This window comes from Salvelinus fontinalis, chromosome 20 (genome assembly GCF_029448725.1).
Source record: "Salvelinus fontinalis isolate EN_2023a chromosome 20, ASM2944872v1, whole genome shotgun sequence".
NCBI classification, from domain to species: Eukaryota; Metazoa; Chordata; class Actinopteri; order Salmoniformes; family Salmonidae; genus Salvelinus; species Salvelinus fontinalis.
The window spans coordinates 26,787,944-26,805,677 of NC_074684.1; the positions used below are offsets into that span (position 1 = coordinate 26,787,944).

Consider the following 17,734-nt stretch of genomic DNA (forward strand, 5'->3'; position numbering starts at 1 on the left):
AAAAATGTGTAGTGGAAATGGCAGGAGAATTGTATATGAAACATTTTCTATAGATTTACAAAATGGTGACATTTTTTTTTGTCTAACTTTTTTAAATTGTGACCAATGCTGGAAACTGAATAAATGATTATTGCCAAATAATTTTGAAGTATGCACTGTACGTGTCATTACGTAACTATAAAACTTAACTTCACATTTTATTAAATGCCTAGGCCCAGTGCTTGAAAAAATATATTTTTAGCAACTATAAAAATGTATCTTTGCAAGACAAGGATTGTCCTGACTTTCAATAATGGCTGAATTGCTTTGCCTTGCTTTCTAGTTGGCTAGCTAGTTTCACCATGCAATTATTTCAGATCTACAGGAGTGCAAGTCTCACCATGGCACGGACCTTGGTGATACATTGGCACATGAGAATGATTAGAATATGGCAAATATTAGTCAATTATTGCATTCCATCCATGCTGGATTTCCCAGGCTACCTGAGACATGAAACAGGTGGGAGGGTAGACTACAGGCTGTCACCAATGCGGAATTTGCCTAAAAGAGTAATATAAACACTTTTATTTTTATTCAACACTAAGTTTAAGTGAAAAAAAAATGTTTTTACATTTTAGTCATTAAGCAGAGCTCTTATCCAGAGCGACTTCAGATAGCTAGGTGAGACATCCACATATCACAGGCATAGTAAGTAGGCTACACTTTTCCTCAATATAGTAGTTACAGCAAAGTCAGAGCTAGAAAGGGGGGGGGTCGAGGTGAGGGGGGGATTATGTAAAATAGTCTTTGAAGAGGTAGTGTTTCAGGTGCTTTTGGAAGATGGGCAGGGACTCTGCTGTCCTAGCTTCTCCATGCCAGGACAGATGCCAGGACAGAGAAGAGCTTGGACTGGGCTGCGCCACAGCTGCCCTCCCGTAGGGGTGGGAGGGCCAAGAGACTAGAGGTGGCAGAACAGAATGCTCGGGTTGGGGTGTAGGATTTGAGCATAGCCTGAAGGAAGGGATGGGCAGTGACGTCGTTACGTCCAGCTGTTTTTATCGACACAAGATAGTTAAATGGAAGCGCACCATAGCAGGCAAATGTTTAATCTATTTTCCATGCGAACTTTCTAAATGTTGACAAAAACTCCCTGAACAAGTTAATGGAAACATAGCTAATCTTGTTCATGTCTGGTTTGCTACTAATGCCATTCTCATGATGGGAATTATTACCAGTAGGTAAGTTTCCTTCCAAATGGCGACAGATTTTCATGCGAATATTCTAAAATCTGCATAAAAACACAACGAAGCACCATTTCCTTTTTTTTCTTCTTCTTAACAAATCAATACAGGAAGTACATGTGGGAACACAAGTATATATAAATAATATACAAAGGACAATTGGGCTAGGGGGGATAGGGGGCGGGGCTAGGGGGTACAATATCACATTACACAAGGACATACAGACACTTATTATTCTAACAGCTTTTTGTTGGGTAGAGTATTTAATTGTCTTAAAATATAGTTCAATTTCTTTTTGTAAGGTAAGAAAATGTGTTTTTTTGTTTGTAAATTTACATTTGTGAATATGAAATTTGGCCAAAAGAATAATGAAATTATTTACATAAAAATGTTTCAGCTTATTTCTATCGTATGTAAAGAATCCAAGCAGTACATCTCTCCACAATAGTGTAAGATCTTCATAAATGTGTTCAATTATAAATCTACTGAAGTCTTGCCACAGTTTTCTTACATGAATACAATGCCAAAAAAGATGCAACACTGTTTCTGGGTGGTCATTACAAAATGAGTAATTTGAGTTGATGTTTTCCTTAAACTTCTTCATATAGTGGTTGGCAGGATAATATTTATGAATAATTTTAAAGGAAACTTCCTTAATTTTGTTAACAAATAGGTATGTGTGTGGCAACATCCAATCTTTTTTCCAACAGATATTATCAATAAATACATTCCAATAAGGCATGACATAAGGTATAGATACCTTGTTGAAACAAGGCTCGTATCGCTCTGTTGTTGAATGGACCAAAAGAGAAACAAATCTTTCCTACTGATGAGTCAACGGAAGGTAGGCTCAGGTCTTGACACGTTCCTGAATAATAAAGCAACACCTGAGGGAATGGCATCTAAAACAATTGCAAAATCTTTAGGTGTTACAGGGACCTTGTAAAGTGATAAGAATTCCTTTTAACTGAGTAAAAGACCCTCTCCATTTACCAGCTGGCTCTCCAATAGGATATTATTCGGAACCAATATTCAAAAAACAAAGAGGTATTTTTATATAATATATCCCAATTATTCCATATATAATATCTGTGTGGATAAAAATTATGCTTATAAATTAAGGATCATGACAAGAAAACCTGCCAATGAAAAGCAGAAAGTTTCACTGGAACTCTGTCAATATTATAATTGCAAACCAACATGAAGTTAAGGCCCCCAAAAGTAGAGAAGACATGATGAGGAATAAAATTCCACATAGAAGTGGGTCTTCTTAGGAATTGTTTTATCCAATTGATCTTAAAATTATTATTTAAGGTAGTAAAGTCCAGAAAATTCAGCCCACCATTCTCATAAGTGTTTATTGCAACAGTTTTACTAATGTAATGGGTACGGTTTCTCCAAAGAAAGTTGAAAAGCATCTGGTCTATTTCCTTGCTTATTTTACCGTCAAGATATAAAGATAGAGCGCCATATGTTAGTCTAGAGATACCTTCAGCCTTGGTTATTAGGACTCTTCCTTTTAAAGATAAGTCCCTCTGTAGCCATTGATTTAGCTTCTTCTGTTTTGTTTTTTTTAAATAAGAGGGTTCAAATTGAATAAGCCTCTAGACTTCTGATCCTTTGTAATGGTTATGTCTAAATATGTAAGTTCTTCTTTACTGGAATACCATAATATGAAGTTGTCACACAATCTTTGACAGACATGAGTTCACATTTATTAATGTTAAGATATAGACCAGACGCTTTGAAAAAGGATTGTATCACATTGATCGATATGGGAATTTGGTTAGCATCTTTCAGAGAAAGTGTAGTATCGCCAGCCAGCTGGCACGAAGCACCATTACCTTCTTCAAGAGCTCAGAGCGAGTGACATCACCGATTGAAACGCTATTAGCGCGCACCCAGCTAACTAGCTAGCCATTTCACACCGGTTACACATAGACTGCATGATAAGATTATTATTGTGGACAAAAGAGCAAGATCATTTTCATTTGTCAAACTGCAGGCAAGCATCGATTATCATGTCACCAGAATAAGACTTTCACCACCCTGTGAACTTCATCATAATTTATTTAATCTGTAGCCTAATAAACTGCATGCTTTCTCGACGAGTGGTAGTGGACCTCACATGTTATGGCGTGACTCCCAAGTTTACTTCGATGGTTATTATATCAATATTGGCGGATAAAACTGTTTCCACCGACATTATTCGCATAATTAACAAAACAAAAACAAAAAAGATCCCACCTTGTCTAGCGTATCTTGCTCCAATTCCAATGGTTTATTTTAACATTGCAATGGGGAAAACACTGGTATTTACTTAAGTAGTAATATAATGTAATTTATCTTCTATATGTGACCACAATTCCTCATCTTTTCACTGTCTTGCTCCTTTAAAGCCAGTCTGTAAGATTAGTACCTTATTATTAGAAACCAAGGAAGACACATTAAGCCAAGGGCAGTCATAATGTTGTCATCAAATGATACTTTGTAAAGAAATGACGAGTATATCTACAATTAGAATATGACGTTCCCATTTTGGAATGTCCCTTGAACTCTACACAGAAATAAGTACTAGATCATGGGAAAATGTCATGAGATGCAATTTAATCAATATTGTTGACTTTTTGTTAGTGAATTGATACGCAATGCGTGCACATCTTACAATGTGTATAGATTATAAAAAGTGCCATCAGACATTTGTGAAAATGTTAGTAACGTTTTTTTTAACCGAGTTTTATCTGAAAACTTTATTAAGTAGAACCTAATGCTCAAGGAACCAGCGTTGCGTTTAGCCTCTTAAGCCACTAGAGGGCTATGTCTTCAAGGGAATTGATTGGGTCTCGCATAACAGGCCAATGGTCGGGAAAACTGAATTTTGTCATCTGAAAAAGGGTTTTTTAATCTCTTTTTAATGATATTAACACATTTATCAATAAAACGTTCAGTTGAAAAAGTTTTTCTGCTTTCAAATGATCTGCAGTGCTATAATCTATTGCCTACGTATTTGATAGGTCAAATAAAATTGTATTTGTCACAAAATTCAACAGGTGTAGTAGACCTTAACCGTGAAATGCTTACTTACAAGCCCTTAGCCCTTAACTAACAATGCAGTTCAAGAAATAGATTGAAGAAAATATTTACTAAATAAACTAAAGTGAAAAAACCAAACAAAATAAAAATAAAAAAGTAACACAAGAAAATGACAACAATAACGAGGCTATATTGGTACCGAGTCAATGTGCAGGGGTACAGGTTAGTCGAGGTCATTTGTAAAGTGACTATGCATAGATAATAAACAGCAAGTAGCAGCAGTGTAAAAACAAGGGGGGGGGGGGGGGGGGGCAATGTAAATAGTCCAGGTGGCCATTTGGTTAATTGTTCAGCAGCTTTGTGGCTTGGGGGTAGAAGCTGTCGAGGAGACTTTTGGTCCTAGACTTGTCGATCCGATACTGCTTGCCGTGCGGTACCAAAAGAACAGTCTATGACTTGGGTGACTAGAGTCTTTGACAATTGTTTGGGCCTTCCTCTGACACCGCCTAGTATATAGGTCCTGGATGTCAGGAAGCTTGGCCCCAGTGATGTACTGGGTCATAAGCACTACCCTCTGTAGCGCCTTACGGTCATATGCCAAGCAGTTGCCATACCAGGCGGTGAAGCAACCGGTCAGGATGCTCTCGATGGTGCAGCTGTATAACTTTTTGAGGGTCTGGGGACCCATGCCAAATCTTTTCAGTCTCCTGAGGGGAAAAAGGTGTTATCGTGCCCTCTTCACAACTGTCTTGGTGTGTTTGGCCTATGATAGTTAGTTGGTGATGTGGACACCAAGGAACTTGAAACTCTCGACCCAATCCATTTCATCCAATGTTAATTGGGGCCTGTTCGGCCCTCCTTTTCCTATAGTCCACGATCAGCTATTTTGTCTTGCTCACATTGGGGGAGAGGTTGTTGTCCTGGCACCACACTGCCAGGTCTCTGACTTCCTCCCTATAGGCTGTCTCATCATTGTCGGTGGTCAGGTTGTGTCGTCAGTAAACTTAATGATGGTGTTGGAGTCATGCTTGGCCACGCAGTCGTGGGTGAATTGGAAGTACCACAGGGGACTAAGCAAGCACCCCTGAGGGGCCCCAGTGTTGAGGATCAGCATGGTAGATGTGTTGTTGCCTACCCTTACCACCTGGGGGTGGCCCGTCAGGAAGTCCAGGATCCAGTTACAAAGGGAAGTGTTTAGTCCCAGGGTCCTTAGCTTAGTGATGAGTTTTGTGGGCACTATGGTGTTGAACGCTGAGCTGTAATCAATGAACAGCATTCTCACAAAGGTGTTCCTTTTGTCCAGGTGTGAAAGGGCAGTGTGGAGTGTGATTGAGATTGTGTCATCAGTGGATCTGTTGGGGCGGTATGCGAATTGGAGTGGGTCTCGCGTTTCCAGCATTATGGTGTTGATGTGAGCCATGACCAGCCTTTCAAAGCACTTCATGGTTACCAACGGTAATCATTAAGGCAGGTTACCTTTGCTTTCTTGGCACAGGGACTATGGTGGTCTGTTTGAAACATGTAGCTATTACAGACTCTGTCAGGGAGAGGTTGAAAATGTCAGTGAAGACACTTGCCAGTTGGGTACAGGTCCTTGTAATCAGTTTGTCCCCGCGGCTTTGTGAATGTTGACCTGTTTAAAGGTCTTGCTCCCATCGACTACGGAGAGCGTGATCACACATTTGTCCGGAACAGCTGGTGCTCTCACGCATGCTTCAGTCTTGCTTGCCTCGAATCGAGCATAAAAGGCATTTCGCTCGTCTGGTAGGCTCACGTCACTGGGCAGCTCGAGGTAGGGTCTCCCTTTGTAGTCCGGAATATTTTGCAAGCCCTGCCACATCCGACGAGTGTCAGAGCCGGTGTAGTACGATTCAATCTTAGTCCTGTATTGACGCTTTGGTGGTTCATCTGAGGGCATAACGGAATTTCTTATAAGCCTCCGGGTGAGGATGGATTAGGCTTCTCCAATAGCCTATTTTCAATAGCAAGGCCAAAATGACTGTTTGATGTCGGCCTTGCCATTTTAGTTTATAGGTTAAGGTTGATGGATTCACTTTTTATTTCACTTTGAAGAAGGAATCAGGACAGAAAGCATTGCCCTTTACTCATGCCTCACCTGTATAATTATGATTGGACAGTGTTAAGAATGTCTTGACATTTTCTGAGTGGAATCCAAAGACTTATTAAATACTTCAATAACATAACAATATATTTATAAATATTTATCTACTGACATAAATCCCATTAAATTAAAATGACGTAGTTAGGCCTACTAATTCTTAAGTGGTCACTGAATAAATGGGCTGTTGAAGATTTTTCCATTATTCCATTGTCTAAAAAAACGGCTCAACGGCTGCCAATAACAACACATCTCCTGGTTTCCAAACGCAGATGCTATGAACTTGTGGATAAAACCTTTAGAGAAGCATCATTGAAAAGGAATGCAGAAAACTATGCTAAGTTTCCAAAAGTATATCCCCACACTTTGAGAGGCTGCATTTATCAATCTGTGGCAGGGTTCCACGCTTGCTGAGTGTCGTAAGAGTTTACGATAGTAAAGGGAGAGTTGGGAACAGCCCCCTATTAAGTAGCAGATTGTAGAGAGTCTTCCCACTTGGAAAAAGGCTTCTGATCTGTGACCTCCGCAAGAGGAGAACTGAGTTTTCGTCTGTGCTTAGAATATTGATTCTCCTCCCGTAAAACTTGTATCCATCATTACCAGAAGGGGCATATGCAAAGAGGCTTTACTGTTTTGTATTCTGAAATCAAACGAGCGACAGCCCAACTTCATTTCCACAGGTCAGTATTGAATTAATTGAATATGGAATTATGGATTGGACTACTGTTTAGGCTGTCTGAGAGGTAAAGGGAGATTAGTCATGCTCATCTGGAGACCAGGGAAGTAGGCAATCCCAATATCGTGCTCTGAATTTTTCTATTTATTATTTGCCTATTGATCATTTTCGTCAAGGTGTCTTTATGTTAAGGTGTCTTTGAAATGAATTATTGCCCGTAATTATTCCCCAACAACCATGCCATAAATGCCGTTTTTCTTGGAATCATGTGCATTGGGCATATAGGTTGGCGTTGGAATATTCTTCGCGGTTTAAACATGCAGGTTAATTCCTAATGTGTGAAGTAAATTAGAATTTAATTTTAGAAGAAAGGAAACATGTATCACTTAGGACTGGTGGCCTATACAGTGTTCGATATTGCGTGATATAGTTTTTTTGTGCTTGGAGACACGGGTTGGGTTTTCATATAGTTTGTACATGTTGGATAGTTTATAACTTTTGAGTCATGCTCTAGCCTACTCCCATCTCCATCAAGGCAAGTCTTGACTGAACAGGGACCGCCTTTTTGATCAGATAGGCTATAGCAGGAAGCGCGTTTATCCCATAGAAAAGTGTAGAAGAGACAATTTTCGATTTGCAGCTGTGCATTAAAAGTTGATAGTGAGTTTTCTTACGATGTTTTTAATCACTGTTTAAATTGGACCAATATGATAAGACAATGTCATTTAGATGTTCAATTGTCTTTCTATTGTCTTTGAATGCACTTTGTATATGACACATCTACAGTTTATTTGGGATTGTATGGCATTTAAATGTTTGATGCTTGTGGTAAAAGTACAATGTGGAATGTTGGAGCATTGCTGAAATGCGTGCGTAATTGCACGTTATTTTTGTAGCCTCATTCATGTTCTGCTGAACCAGAGAGAGAAAGAGAGTCAAAATGAAGATAAGGCTGTCTCTGGCAGCGGCTGCCTTCCTTGCAGTGCTACTATCCTCCGCCGTGGCCCAAGGTAAAGTGATCCCTCACCTGACATTTTTTCCCCCTCACCTCCAATTTTTTTCTACTGTTAATTAAACACAACTGAATGAAAATGTGCATCCTCCCCGTCTCTCTCTCTCGCTCTCTCTCTCTTTTACCCCCCTCCCCCATTGATCTTTCTCCGACTGTAGATAATGGTGTCGGTTCTTTAGCTCTTCATGGTGAAATTGCAATACTTTCACCATATTTAATTTAATTTTGTTAATAAATGTTTGCTGAAAGAAAATGTCTACATTATTTGTATCTCATGTAAGACTATAGGCCTATTACGTCGGTAGATCTTTGGATTCATCGGTAGGCCTATGGATTCATCTGTAGACATATATATTCATTTCTAGACCTATGGATTCTTGTCTTTTTGTTGTGTTTGTATAGGTTGGCTATTTCAATTGTCTTTTTATACAATTTTGTCTGTCTATTCATTGGGACAGGTTGAATTATCTTTAGGGTAGGATATTGAAACAGTCTGAGGAATGCAACATTATATTTTTCAATCAAAAAGTGCGTTTCAAATAGATTTCTTAAAATCTAAAAGTTCAAAGTGGAACAGACCCCATCATAGTGGTCTGGAAGTTAGTGAAAAGCTAACTCACTAAGCATGGATAGTTGCAGTGAAGTCTTTCTTACGCTAGGAGGGGCACTTGCTTGATATTTTTAATAGGAATTTCTGTCTTAGTTTATCTAGTATGCATACAGTAGTTCTCTGGGGAATGGAAGAATTTCAGCTGTACAAAAATGAAGTAGCCTAAAGGAACAACGTAATGATAAAGGAACTAGGTCATGATAAAGGAACAACGTAATGATAAAGGAACTAGGCAATGATAAAGGAACTAGGTCATGATAAAGGAACAACGTAATGATAAAGGAACTAGGCAATGATAAAGGAACAACGTAATGATAAAGGAACTAGGCAATGATAAAGGAACAACGTAATGATAAAGGAACTAGGCAATGATAAAGGAACTAGGTCATGATAAAGGAACAACGTAATGATAAAGGAACTAGGCAATGATAAAGGAACAACGTAATGATAAAGGAACTAGGTCATGATAAAGGAACAACGTAATGATAAAGGAACTAGGCAATGATAAAGGAACAACGTAATGATAAAGGAACTAGGCAATGATAAAGGAACTAGGTGATGATAAAGGAACTAGGTAATGATAAAGAAACTAGGTAATGATAAAGGAACTAGGCAATGATAAAGGAAATAGGTAATGATAAAGGAACTAGGCAATGATAAAGGAACTAGGTAATGATAAAGAAACTAGGTAATGATAAAGGAACTAGGTAATGATAAAGAAACTAGGTCATGATAAAGGAACTAGGTAATGATAAAGGCACTTGGTCATAATAAAGGAACTAATGATAAAGGAACTAGGTAATGATAAAGGAACTAGGTCATGATCAAGAAACTAGGTCATGATAAAGGAACTAGGTCATGATAAAGGAACTAGGTCATGATAAAGGAACTAGGTCATGATCAAGAAACTAGGTCAGGATCAAGGAACTAGGTAATGAAAAAGAAACTAGGCAATGATCAAGGAGCTAGGTCATGATCAAGGAACTAGGTCATTATCAAGGAACTAGGCAATGATCAAGGAGCTAGGTAAATATAAAGGAACTAGGTAATGATCAAGGACCTAGGTAATGATCAAGGAACTAGGTCATGATAGAGGAACTAGGTCATGATAGAGGAACTAGGTAAAAAAAAAATGCCCGTAAGGGATGTATAGATAAGCTATAACTACGATGTCATTTTTTTCCAAATTAACCGAGAACTCGACTGTATGTCTCCACTTTCATTCTGAGAAAAACGGGGCTTGGAGCCAATTGTCATTCTCGTGATCTTTTTTCTCTCTGATGAAACGGAAAGACAAAATATAAGTGTCTCTAACATTATTTTCTAGAAACTGTTAGACTGAGAAATAACATTATTCTGAATCTCCCAAGACCATTCATATAAATTACAGATTACAGAGGTCAATCATACTATAAAATGTAAAATATTCTGTCAGAATATCATATTTTTTAAGAGAAGCCTTCTCTTTTGGTATTTTCCATAATCTTGACCTACTTGTTGAAACCAGAAATTAAGAGAATTAGTCATAACAGCAACAACACTAAAACACTTTTTATTTTGTCATTGAGATGAATTTGGTAACACTTTATTTGGATAGTCCATCCATCTGTAGATGCTCTACAGACTATCAGCAACATTTCAACGATCTACTAACCCTAGCCCTAGCCCTAACCTTAGTCCTTACCTTAACACTTATCCTAAACCTAACTCTAACCTTAATCCTTACCCTAACCCTTATCCTAACCTTAATCCTTACCTTAACCCATATTCTAAACCTAACTCTAACCTTAATCCTTACCCTAACCCTTATCCTAACCTTAATCCTTACCTTAACCCTTATTCTAAACCTAACTCTAACCTTAATCCTTATCCTAAACCTAATCTTAATCCTTACCCTAACCCATATTATAACCATAACCCTAATCTTAAACTTGGCAAGCAGTTGCTCATCAATATATAGTTTGTTGATGAACTATTTGGACAATCCAAATAAAGTGTGAACATGAACTTTTCGCTCATCATTGAGGTGTTGTGTGTGGGTTGTGTGTGTGTTGTGTGGGTGTTGTGGGTGTGTTGTGTGTGTGTTGTGGGTGGGTGGGTATTTGGTGTTTTATTAGGATTCCCATTAGCTGTTGAAGAAAGCATCAGCTACTCTTCCTGGGGTTCACACAAAACATGAAACATGACATAATACAAAGCATTAATAGACAAGAACAGCTCAAGGACAGAACTACATCAATAAAATAAATGCACACGTAGCCTACTGTACATATCAATACATGCACACAAACTAACTAGGTCAAATAGGGGAAAGGCATTGTGCCATGAGGTGTTGCTTTATCTGTTTCCTGAAAGCAGGTTTGCTGTTCATTTGAACAATATGAGATGGAAGGGAGTTCCATGAAATAATGGCTCTATATAATACTGTATGCTTTTTGAATTTATTTTGGATTTGGGGACTGTGAAAAGACCCCTGGTGGCATGTCTGGTGGGGTAAGTGTATCAGAGCTGTGTGTATGTTGACTATGCAAACAATTTGGAATTTTCAACAAAATAATATTTCTTATAAAAAGAAGAAGTGATGCAGTCAGTCTTTCCTAAACTTTTAGCCAAGATAGACTGGCATGCATCGTACTAATATTAGCCCTCTGATTAAAATGAAGAGCAAGACACCTCGATCTGTTCTGGGCCAGATGCAGCTTAACTAGGTCTTTCCTTGCAGCACTCGACCACATGACTGGCCAATAATCAAGATAAGACAAAACAAGAGCCTGCAGGACTTGCGTGTGCTTGCTTGTAGTATTTGTGTTTGAGTTTGTGTTCATAAGTGTTTTAATTAAGAGCTTCTTAAGGAGGACAATGTGGGTAGTACTATATGGTTATGATGGGCCCATTTGGAAACAGAAGGAGCAGACCAAGGCCCTTGAGTTGATCTGCCAGGTTGGTGGTTCTCATTTATGATATCCTGTACTGGACAAGCTTCACTCAGGTCATTTGCTATGCAAATTTGCATTCAATTTGTCCCGAGTCATGGCTTTTCAATAATATTTTAGAATGATATTCTTGATCCCCACAGGCTTCCTTATTTAAAATACCCTTATATAGACTACAATCCTATTCTAACCCTGATATGCACCACTATGCACTGATACACTATCTTGTTACAGTTCATCAACAAGCAGATTTCATCATTCATCACCATTAGCCACTACACATACAGTGGTCTTATTTACTTTACTTGTGATTTTAGACGTTCTCTTTAGACATTCTGTTATTACAATATAGGCTACTTAAGACTTTACTCTTCATAACACTCTTAGGCTATTATGACAAAAGAGCATTAACTTACCCCATCCCCCCCAACAGACGAATATCATTAAAAAATATTTCTCAAACATGTTCTCTGGTCCGTCTTGTACATGGAAACTTTTGTCCGGTTCCATAAGTTGTTACAAACAACTTTTCATGTACATGTGCATGATCTTCAGACAGTCCATTCAGTGTGACCAATCACATTTATGGTTTGTTTGGCTTGTCTATTTGATTTGTTTCTCTGTAAATCTTTTTTTCCATTGTGGATTGTCACTACTTATTGCTAGAGGGGTTTGAAAATATGCACAAAGCGTCATAAAGCGCATAGTGTACACTTTTAAGAGGTTTGCAGTGGATGGGAGTCATACACATGGGTCAATCAAAAATAAACCATGTACTGAAGGCTATGTATGGCTGCATGTAGGCCTTTACATAACCACGTTTTATGGAAGGTGTATGTTTTAGTCGGCCGATTCAGTTTAGGCATGAGTTGGGTTGACCTTATCAGCATGTAAGATGTTAGTTTGCCAATGTCATTTTTTTATTGTGCCCTTGAATATTTCTTTGCCACCGTTTGTCGTCTCGTCACTATATGTGCTTGAGTTGTCGACTGTGTTTGGACAAACACGGCCGGACTGCTCAAACGAATGTCATTTTTCTCGAAAATGGCTGCCCAAGTCTCAAATGCTATGTTTGTTGTCGTTATTGTCATCTCTTGCTGTTTGCCCCAACAATGAACAGGATAACTTCAACCTTGAAGTGTTAATCGTTGGGATATGAGCTACCTACAACTTGTGTTTTATCATAAATACACTTATTTAGCAAATGCTGGAATTAACATTGGCTACTTTTTATTTTCGCAGTTGAACCACCTTCAGACTTGAGATTTAAGATTTTAAATGAGAACACAGTACAAATGACATGGAAAGCGCCGTTAACACGGATAGAAGGATTCAGGATACAGGTGGCCTCAGACACAGGTGTGTGGTCTGTATTGCTGCAGGCAATCTCTCAATCTCTACCTTCACTGCAACATTACCTGTGTACTTTACAACAAGCAATCAATGCCATTGACACAACAAAATACCTGAAATGACTGTTCTGACCAATTCATTGTGGGATCCACTGCAATTAAACATTTACTGCACACCAAGCCTAAGATTTCTAAGGTATACGTTGCTATATTAATTCTCTATAACCCTTTATTCCTAACTTGGTACTTTGTTATTTCCATAGACAAACCAACAAAAGATTTAACCCTCCCTGCCACAGCCACTAAGACATCCATTACAGACCTTACTCCAGACATGGACTATGTAGTAACAATCATCTCATACTCTGGCTCAGAGGAAAGTTTGCCCACCTCAGGACAGCTCACAAGTGAGTCACTTACCATCACATCTGGTACATGTATTATCTTATGAAGACTACTGGTGAATGAAGTGAGTCATTTACCGTTATCCAGGTTATGTCCAAAATGGCACCCTATTCCCTATTGGTATTGGTCAAAAGTAGTACACTACATAGGGAATAGGGTGCCATTTGGGATACAGACCCAGCTTCTTATTTAGTCTAATGATGAATGATTCAGACTGTATAGAGAGAGGAATGACAATTCATAGGTCCTAACAGGCAACCCCACTCCCAAGTCTAACAGTGATTAGAGTATGCTGTAATGTAATATGCACTGCTTCATGGGGAAGCCTCTTTGGCACCGGCCCTTATGTCTGATTCTACAGTCCTAAGCAGCCCAGCCAGGGTCTTTAGGGATTACTGAGAGAATTGCCGGAACTAATTGCATCAGTACATTATAATTTGGGAGCCGGCTGCTTGCCTGCTCTTTGTGACCACAAGTGGATTTGAGGTTATTAGAGACACCCACATTAAATACATACACAATGTTTATCTTTATGTATAAATTTGACAATATGTTTACTTAAAAAAATGTTCATGCTCCTAGCTGATTTATTCACTCCCATTAGGGAGTTTATGGTTAAATACAGTAGTTTGTTTTACTCAAGTTTGACTTTATTTAATCTTGTGTTTCAGTCCAATCAAGTGGCACAGCACAAGGAGGTCCCAGGAAACCACAGGTCACAGACTCCGTCAGTAAGTCCATTGACTGCTTGGCTTTTTCTGACACTAAACAGTTAACATTTTCCAGTTTGTTCATAGGCTACAATCTTTTTTATTTATCTTACTGTGCCTGGGCTCTATCCATTGATGTGTGGTCAACAGCCATTGATGGGTGTTTCCACATGTTATTCTATACAAATCTAGAAAAATATTGGTAACTAAGTTGGGAAGCTGCCTGTCATAGAGCCAGGCTGTCAGTCCTGCCAAGTGAGGGAGTTTGCACATGCTCAGTGTGGTGGTCAGCGGTGTGGAGCTAACAGCTGTTTCAGGGGGGCAGGGCCTCTGGTGCTGGTGCTGAAGAGTACTGTAGCCTGCCCGGTCCTGAGACAGCCAGGCTGAGAGAAGTGGAAACCATTACAGATACAGCTGTTTACAAGTGGCAATGTGGCCTCCCTACAGATGGTGCATGCTTACTGCTGCTTGGGAAAACCTCTCTCTCTGACTTTATTCCTATCCAGAAAGACAGAGCTGGAAAATATCATCCAGGGTAACCAAGCTATTCAGTCACTGTACCTTATGTAGTATTCCCAAAGGAGCACACGTTGTGGCTCTGGTCAAAAGTAGTACACTACAGAGGGAATAGACTATCCACTATGATGGCTTCTATCTCAAAGTACCACCTTAGCTTGCAGTAGTTAAGTACATCAATCTGATTATTGTCGACTGCACTTGATCTGTTGATGCCACTATCTCTAACACCGTCCTCTGGTCTAGTGCGAGTGGTGTATGTCCTCCAGCCTGTCAGACAAAAGTCGGATGAATAGCCTGTTGAATACAGTGATGATTTTGGTAGTGACAATGGTATTCTGTCAAAAAAAGATGGCAATAACATAAGCATTTTTCATGGGATGCTGGCCCATGTTGACTCCAATGCTTCCCACAGTTGTCTCAAATTGGCTGAATGTCCTTTGGGTTGTGGACCATTCTTAATACACATGGGAAACCGTTGAGTGTGAAAAACCCAGCAGTGTTGCAGTTCTTGACACACTCGAACCGGTGCACCTGGCACTTACTACCATTCCCAGTTCAAAGGCACTTACATTTTTTGTCTTGCCCATTCAACCTCTGAATGGCACACATACACAATCCATTTCTCAATTGTCTCAAGGCTTCAAAATCCTTCTTTAACCTGTCTCCTCCCCTTCATCTACACCGATTGAAGTGGATTTAACAGGTGACATCAATAAGGGATCACCTGGATTCACCTGTTCAGTCTATGTCATGGAAAGAGCAGGTGTTCTTAATGTTTTGTACACTCAGTGTATATTTGACCAACAGCACACTTTACTCTGGTTTCTTTGGTCAATGATATGGCTTCTGGGAAAAAAATGTGTCTTCAGGTCAAATCGTTTACCTCTTCCATTTTTTAAAATTTTCCTTTCCCTCGCTCCTCTCCTCTACCACTCCTTCTCTCTCAGAGTGTTCTTATAGTGCCATCGCAGATCTGGTGTTCCTGGTTGATGGTTCATGGAACGTTGGAAGAGACCACTTTAAATACATCCGTAGCTTCATCTCTGCCATGGCGGGAGCCTTTGAGATTGGGGAGGACAAGACCAGGGTAGGTGTGGTCCAGTACCATACTGATACCAGGACAGAGTTTAACCTCAACCAGCACATGAAACGGGGCGAACTTCTCAGAGCCATCAACACACTGCCTTTCATGGGTGGCAACACCATGACAGGTACCTAACCCGTCACATGTACAGTACCTGGTTACACGCTCTTATACAATACATAATCATATCATTACCTCTAGCATAATACTGACTCACAAAGCTGTAGTTCTTTATTAATAAGTCTTTGCAGTTGGTAGAGTGAATCAAATGAACAATGTAATAACTGAAAGGGGTGTCATGCCACTGTGTTACAGGCGAGGCCATGGACTATCTGCTGAAAAACACTTTCACTGAGGCAAATGGTGCCAGAAAAGGCTTTCCCAAGGTGGCCATGATTATCACAGATGGGAAGTCTCAAGACCCTGTGGAGGCGATCGCCAAGAAACTCAAGAACATGGGGGTGGAGATCTTCACGTTGGGTATGTGACTACAGGCTACCTTTCAATCATCTAACCCTGTTGATGTGTTACATTTAAGGAATAAGGCCAGAGGAGCTGTGTTATATGACCAATATACCATGGCTAAGGGCTGTTCTTAAGCACGACGCAACAGGGAGTGCCTGGATATAGCCCTTAGCCGTGGTATATTGGCCATATACTACAAACCCCTGAGGTGCCTTATTGCTATTATAAACTGGTTACCAACGTAATTAGAGCAGTACAAATACATGTTTTGTCTTACCGATGGTATATACGGTCTGTTATACCACAGCGGTCAGCCAATCAGCATTCAGGGCTCGAACCACCCAGTTTATAAATACTAATAATCCTGTCTATATGTATTCTATAGTCATGAGAGTAAGTTGAAGTATTCATATCACAAAGGAAAGGAAGAAAACTAATAAACCTACCAGCTAGAATGGTATCAGATGGGTTTTCCACATTTTGCCCACGTTGTCATTCTTTCCAGCTAAAGTCATGACATGGTTATATGTTCCATAGTGAATCCAGCTGGTTCTTCTTAAATATGGAAAAGAAGGAGAGACCTCCTGCTTTCATATGTTTTTAGATCACTTGTTTTACTCAGCATTTATAGCACTCGAACCTGAGAAACTATGAAACAATAATTCCTACATTCTGAATAATTTTCATGTGCCGTCGTTGACTTCATAGGGATTACTTTATTTGGGCTTTATAGGTGTTGACTCTTATCTATGAATGAGTAAACCTTCTGAAATGGGCAGGAGATCAGAAATACAATGGTGATATGGAACATTTTCCTCAGTTTTTATGAGGCCGTATACATTTTACACCACTTTTTGGGTTCTTTGTCCAATTTAGGGATCAAAGGAGCAGATGATGAGGAGCTGAAACAAATGGCTTCGACCCCCTACAGGACGCACGTCTATAACGTCTTCAACTTTGACCTTATCAAGGATGTGCAGAAAGAGCTCATTACCAATGTGTGCTCGGGGGTGGACGATCAACTCAACTCACTCATCAGCGGAGAGGAAGGTAAATTGCAGTTTAAGACTTGAATGTTGGAAGTGGTTTTGGCATGGATAACTTAGAAATGCTTAGAGATGGATGATCAAAACATTTCCAGGTGGTGAGAGGATGGTTTACTAACAAACTTCTGTCTTGATTCATTTTTTGTGGGTTGTTTATTTACAGTTATTGAACCAGCATCAAACCTCCAAGTTGTGGAGGTGGCCTCCAAGTCTATGAGGGTGACATGGGATGCTTCCATTGGAGATGTGTCGGGTTACAAGATCCAGCTGATCCCCATGATGGCCGGCAGCAAGCGCCAGGAGCTGTACGTAAGCCCCGGCCAGACCTCAGCAACAGTTACGGGCCTGTCTCCAGACACAGAGTACCAGATCAGCCTGTTCGCCCTCAAGGGCCTCACGCCCAGCGAGCCCATCATGGCCATGGAGAAGACTGAGCCAGTCAAGTTGTCCCTTGGTGAGTATACCCTACAACAATACATCCTTTGGTCTTTTAGTAAAGAATATGTCAGTCAATGTTATAGTCATTCAGTGTCTGATTTTGTCATGGAAT

At 39.6% G+C, this 17,734-nt stretch overlaps 1 protein-coding gene across 1 annotated transcript in view; it reads left to right on the top strand.

The window, feature by feature from the left end:
- Positions 1 to 6,887: 6,887 nt before the first annotated feature.
- Positions 6,888 to 17,734, top strand: part of LOC129817604 (collagen alpha-1(XII) chain-like) — a 107,013-nt gene continuing 96,166 nt past the window's right edge. Inside the window, exons 1-9 of the mRNA XM_055873031.1 lie at positions 6,888 to 7,052; positions 7,945 to 8,058; positions 12,846 to 12,962; positions 13,219 to 13,362; positions 14,032 to 14,091; positions 15,537 to 15,800; positions 15,989 to 16,153; positions 17,015 to 17,188; positions 17,348 to 17,638. Coding sequence (XP_055729006.1) covers positions 7,989 to 8,058; positions 12,846 to 12,962; positions 13,219 to 13,362; positions 14,032 to 14,091; positions 15,537 to 15,800; positions 15,989 to 16,153; positions 17,015 to 17,188; positions 17,348 to 17,638 — 1,285 coding nt within the window. The 5' untranslated portion in view covers positions 6,888 to 7,052; positions 7,945 to 7,988. The remainder of the gene's footprint in view (positions 7,053 to 7,944; positions 8,059 to 12,845; positions 12,963 to 13,218; positions 13,363 to 14,031; positions 14,092 to 15,536; positions 15,801 to 15,988; positions 16,154 to 17,014; positions 17,189 to 17,347; positions 17,639 to 17,734) is intronic.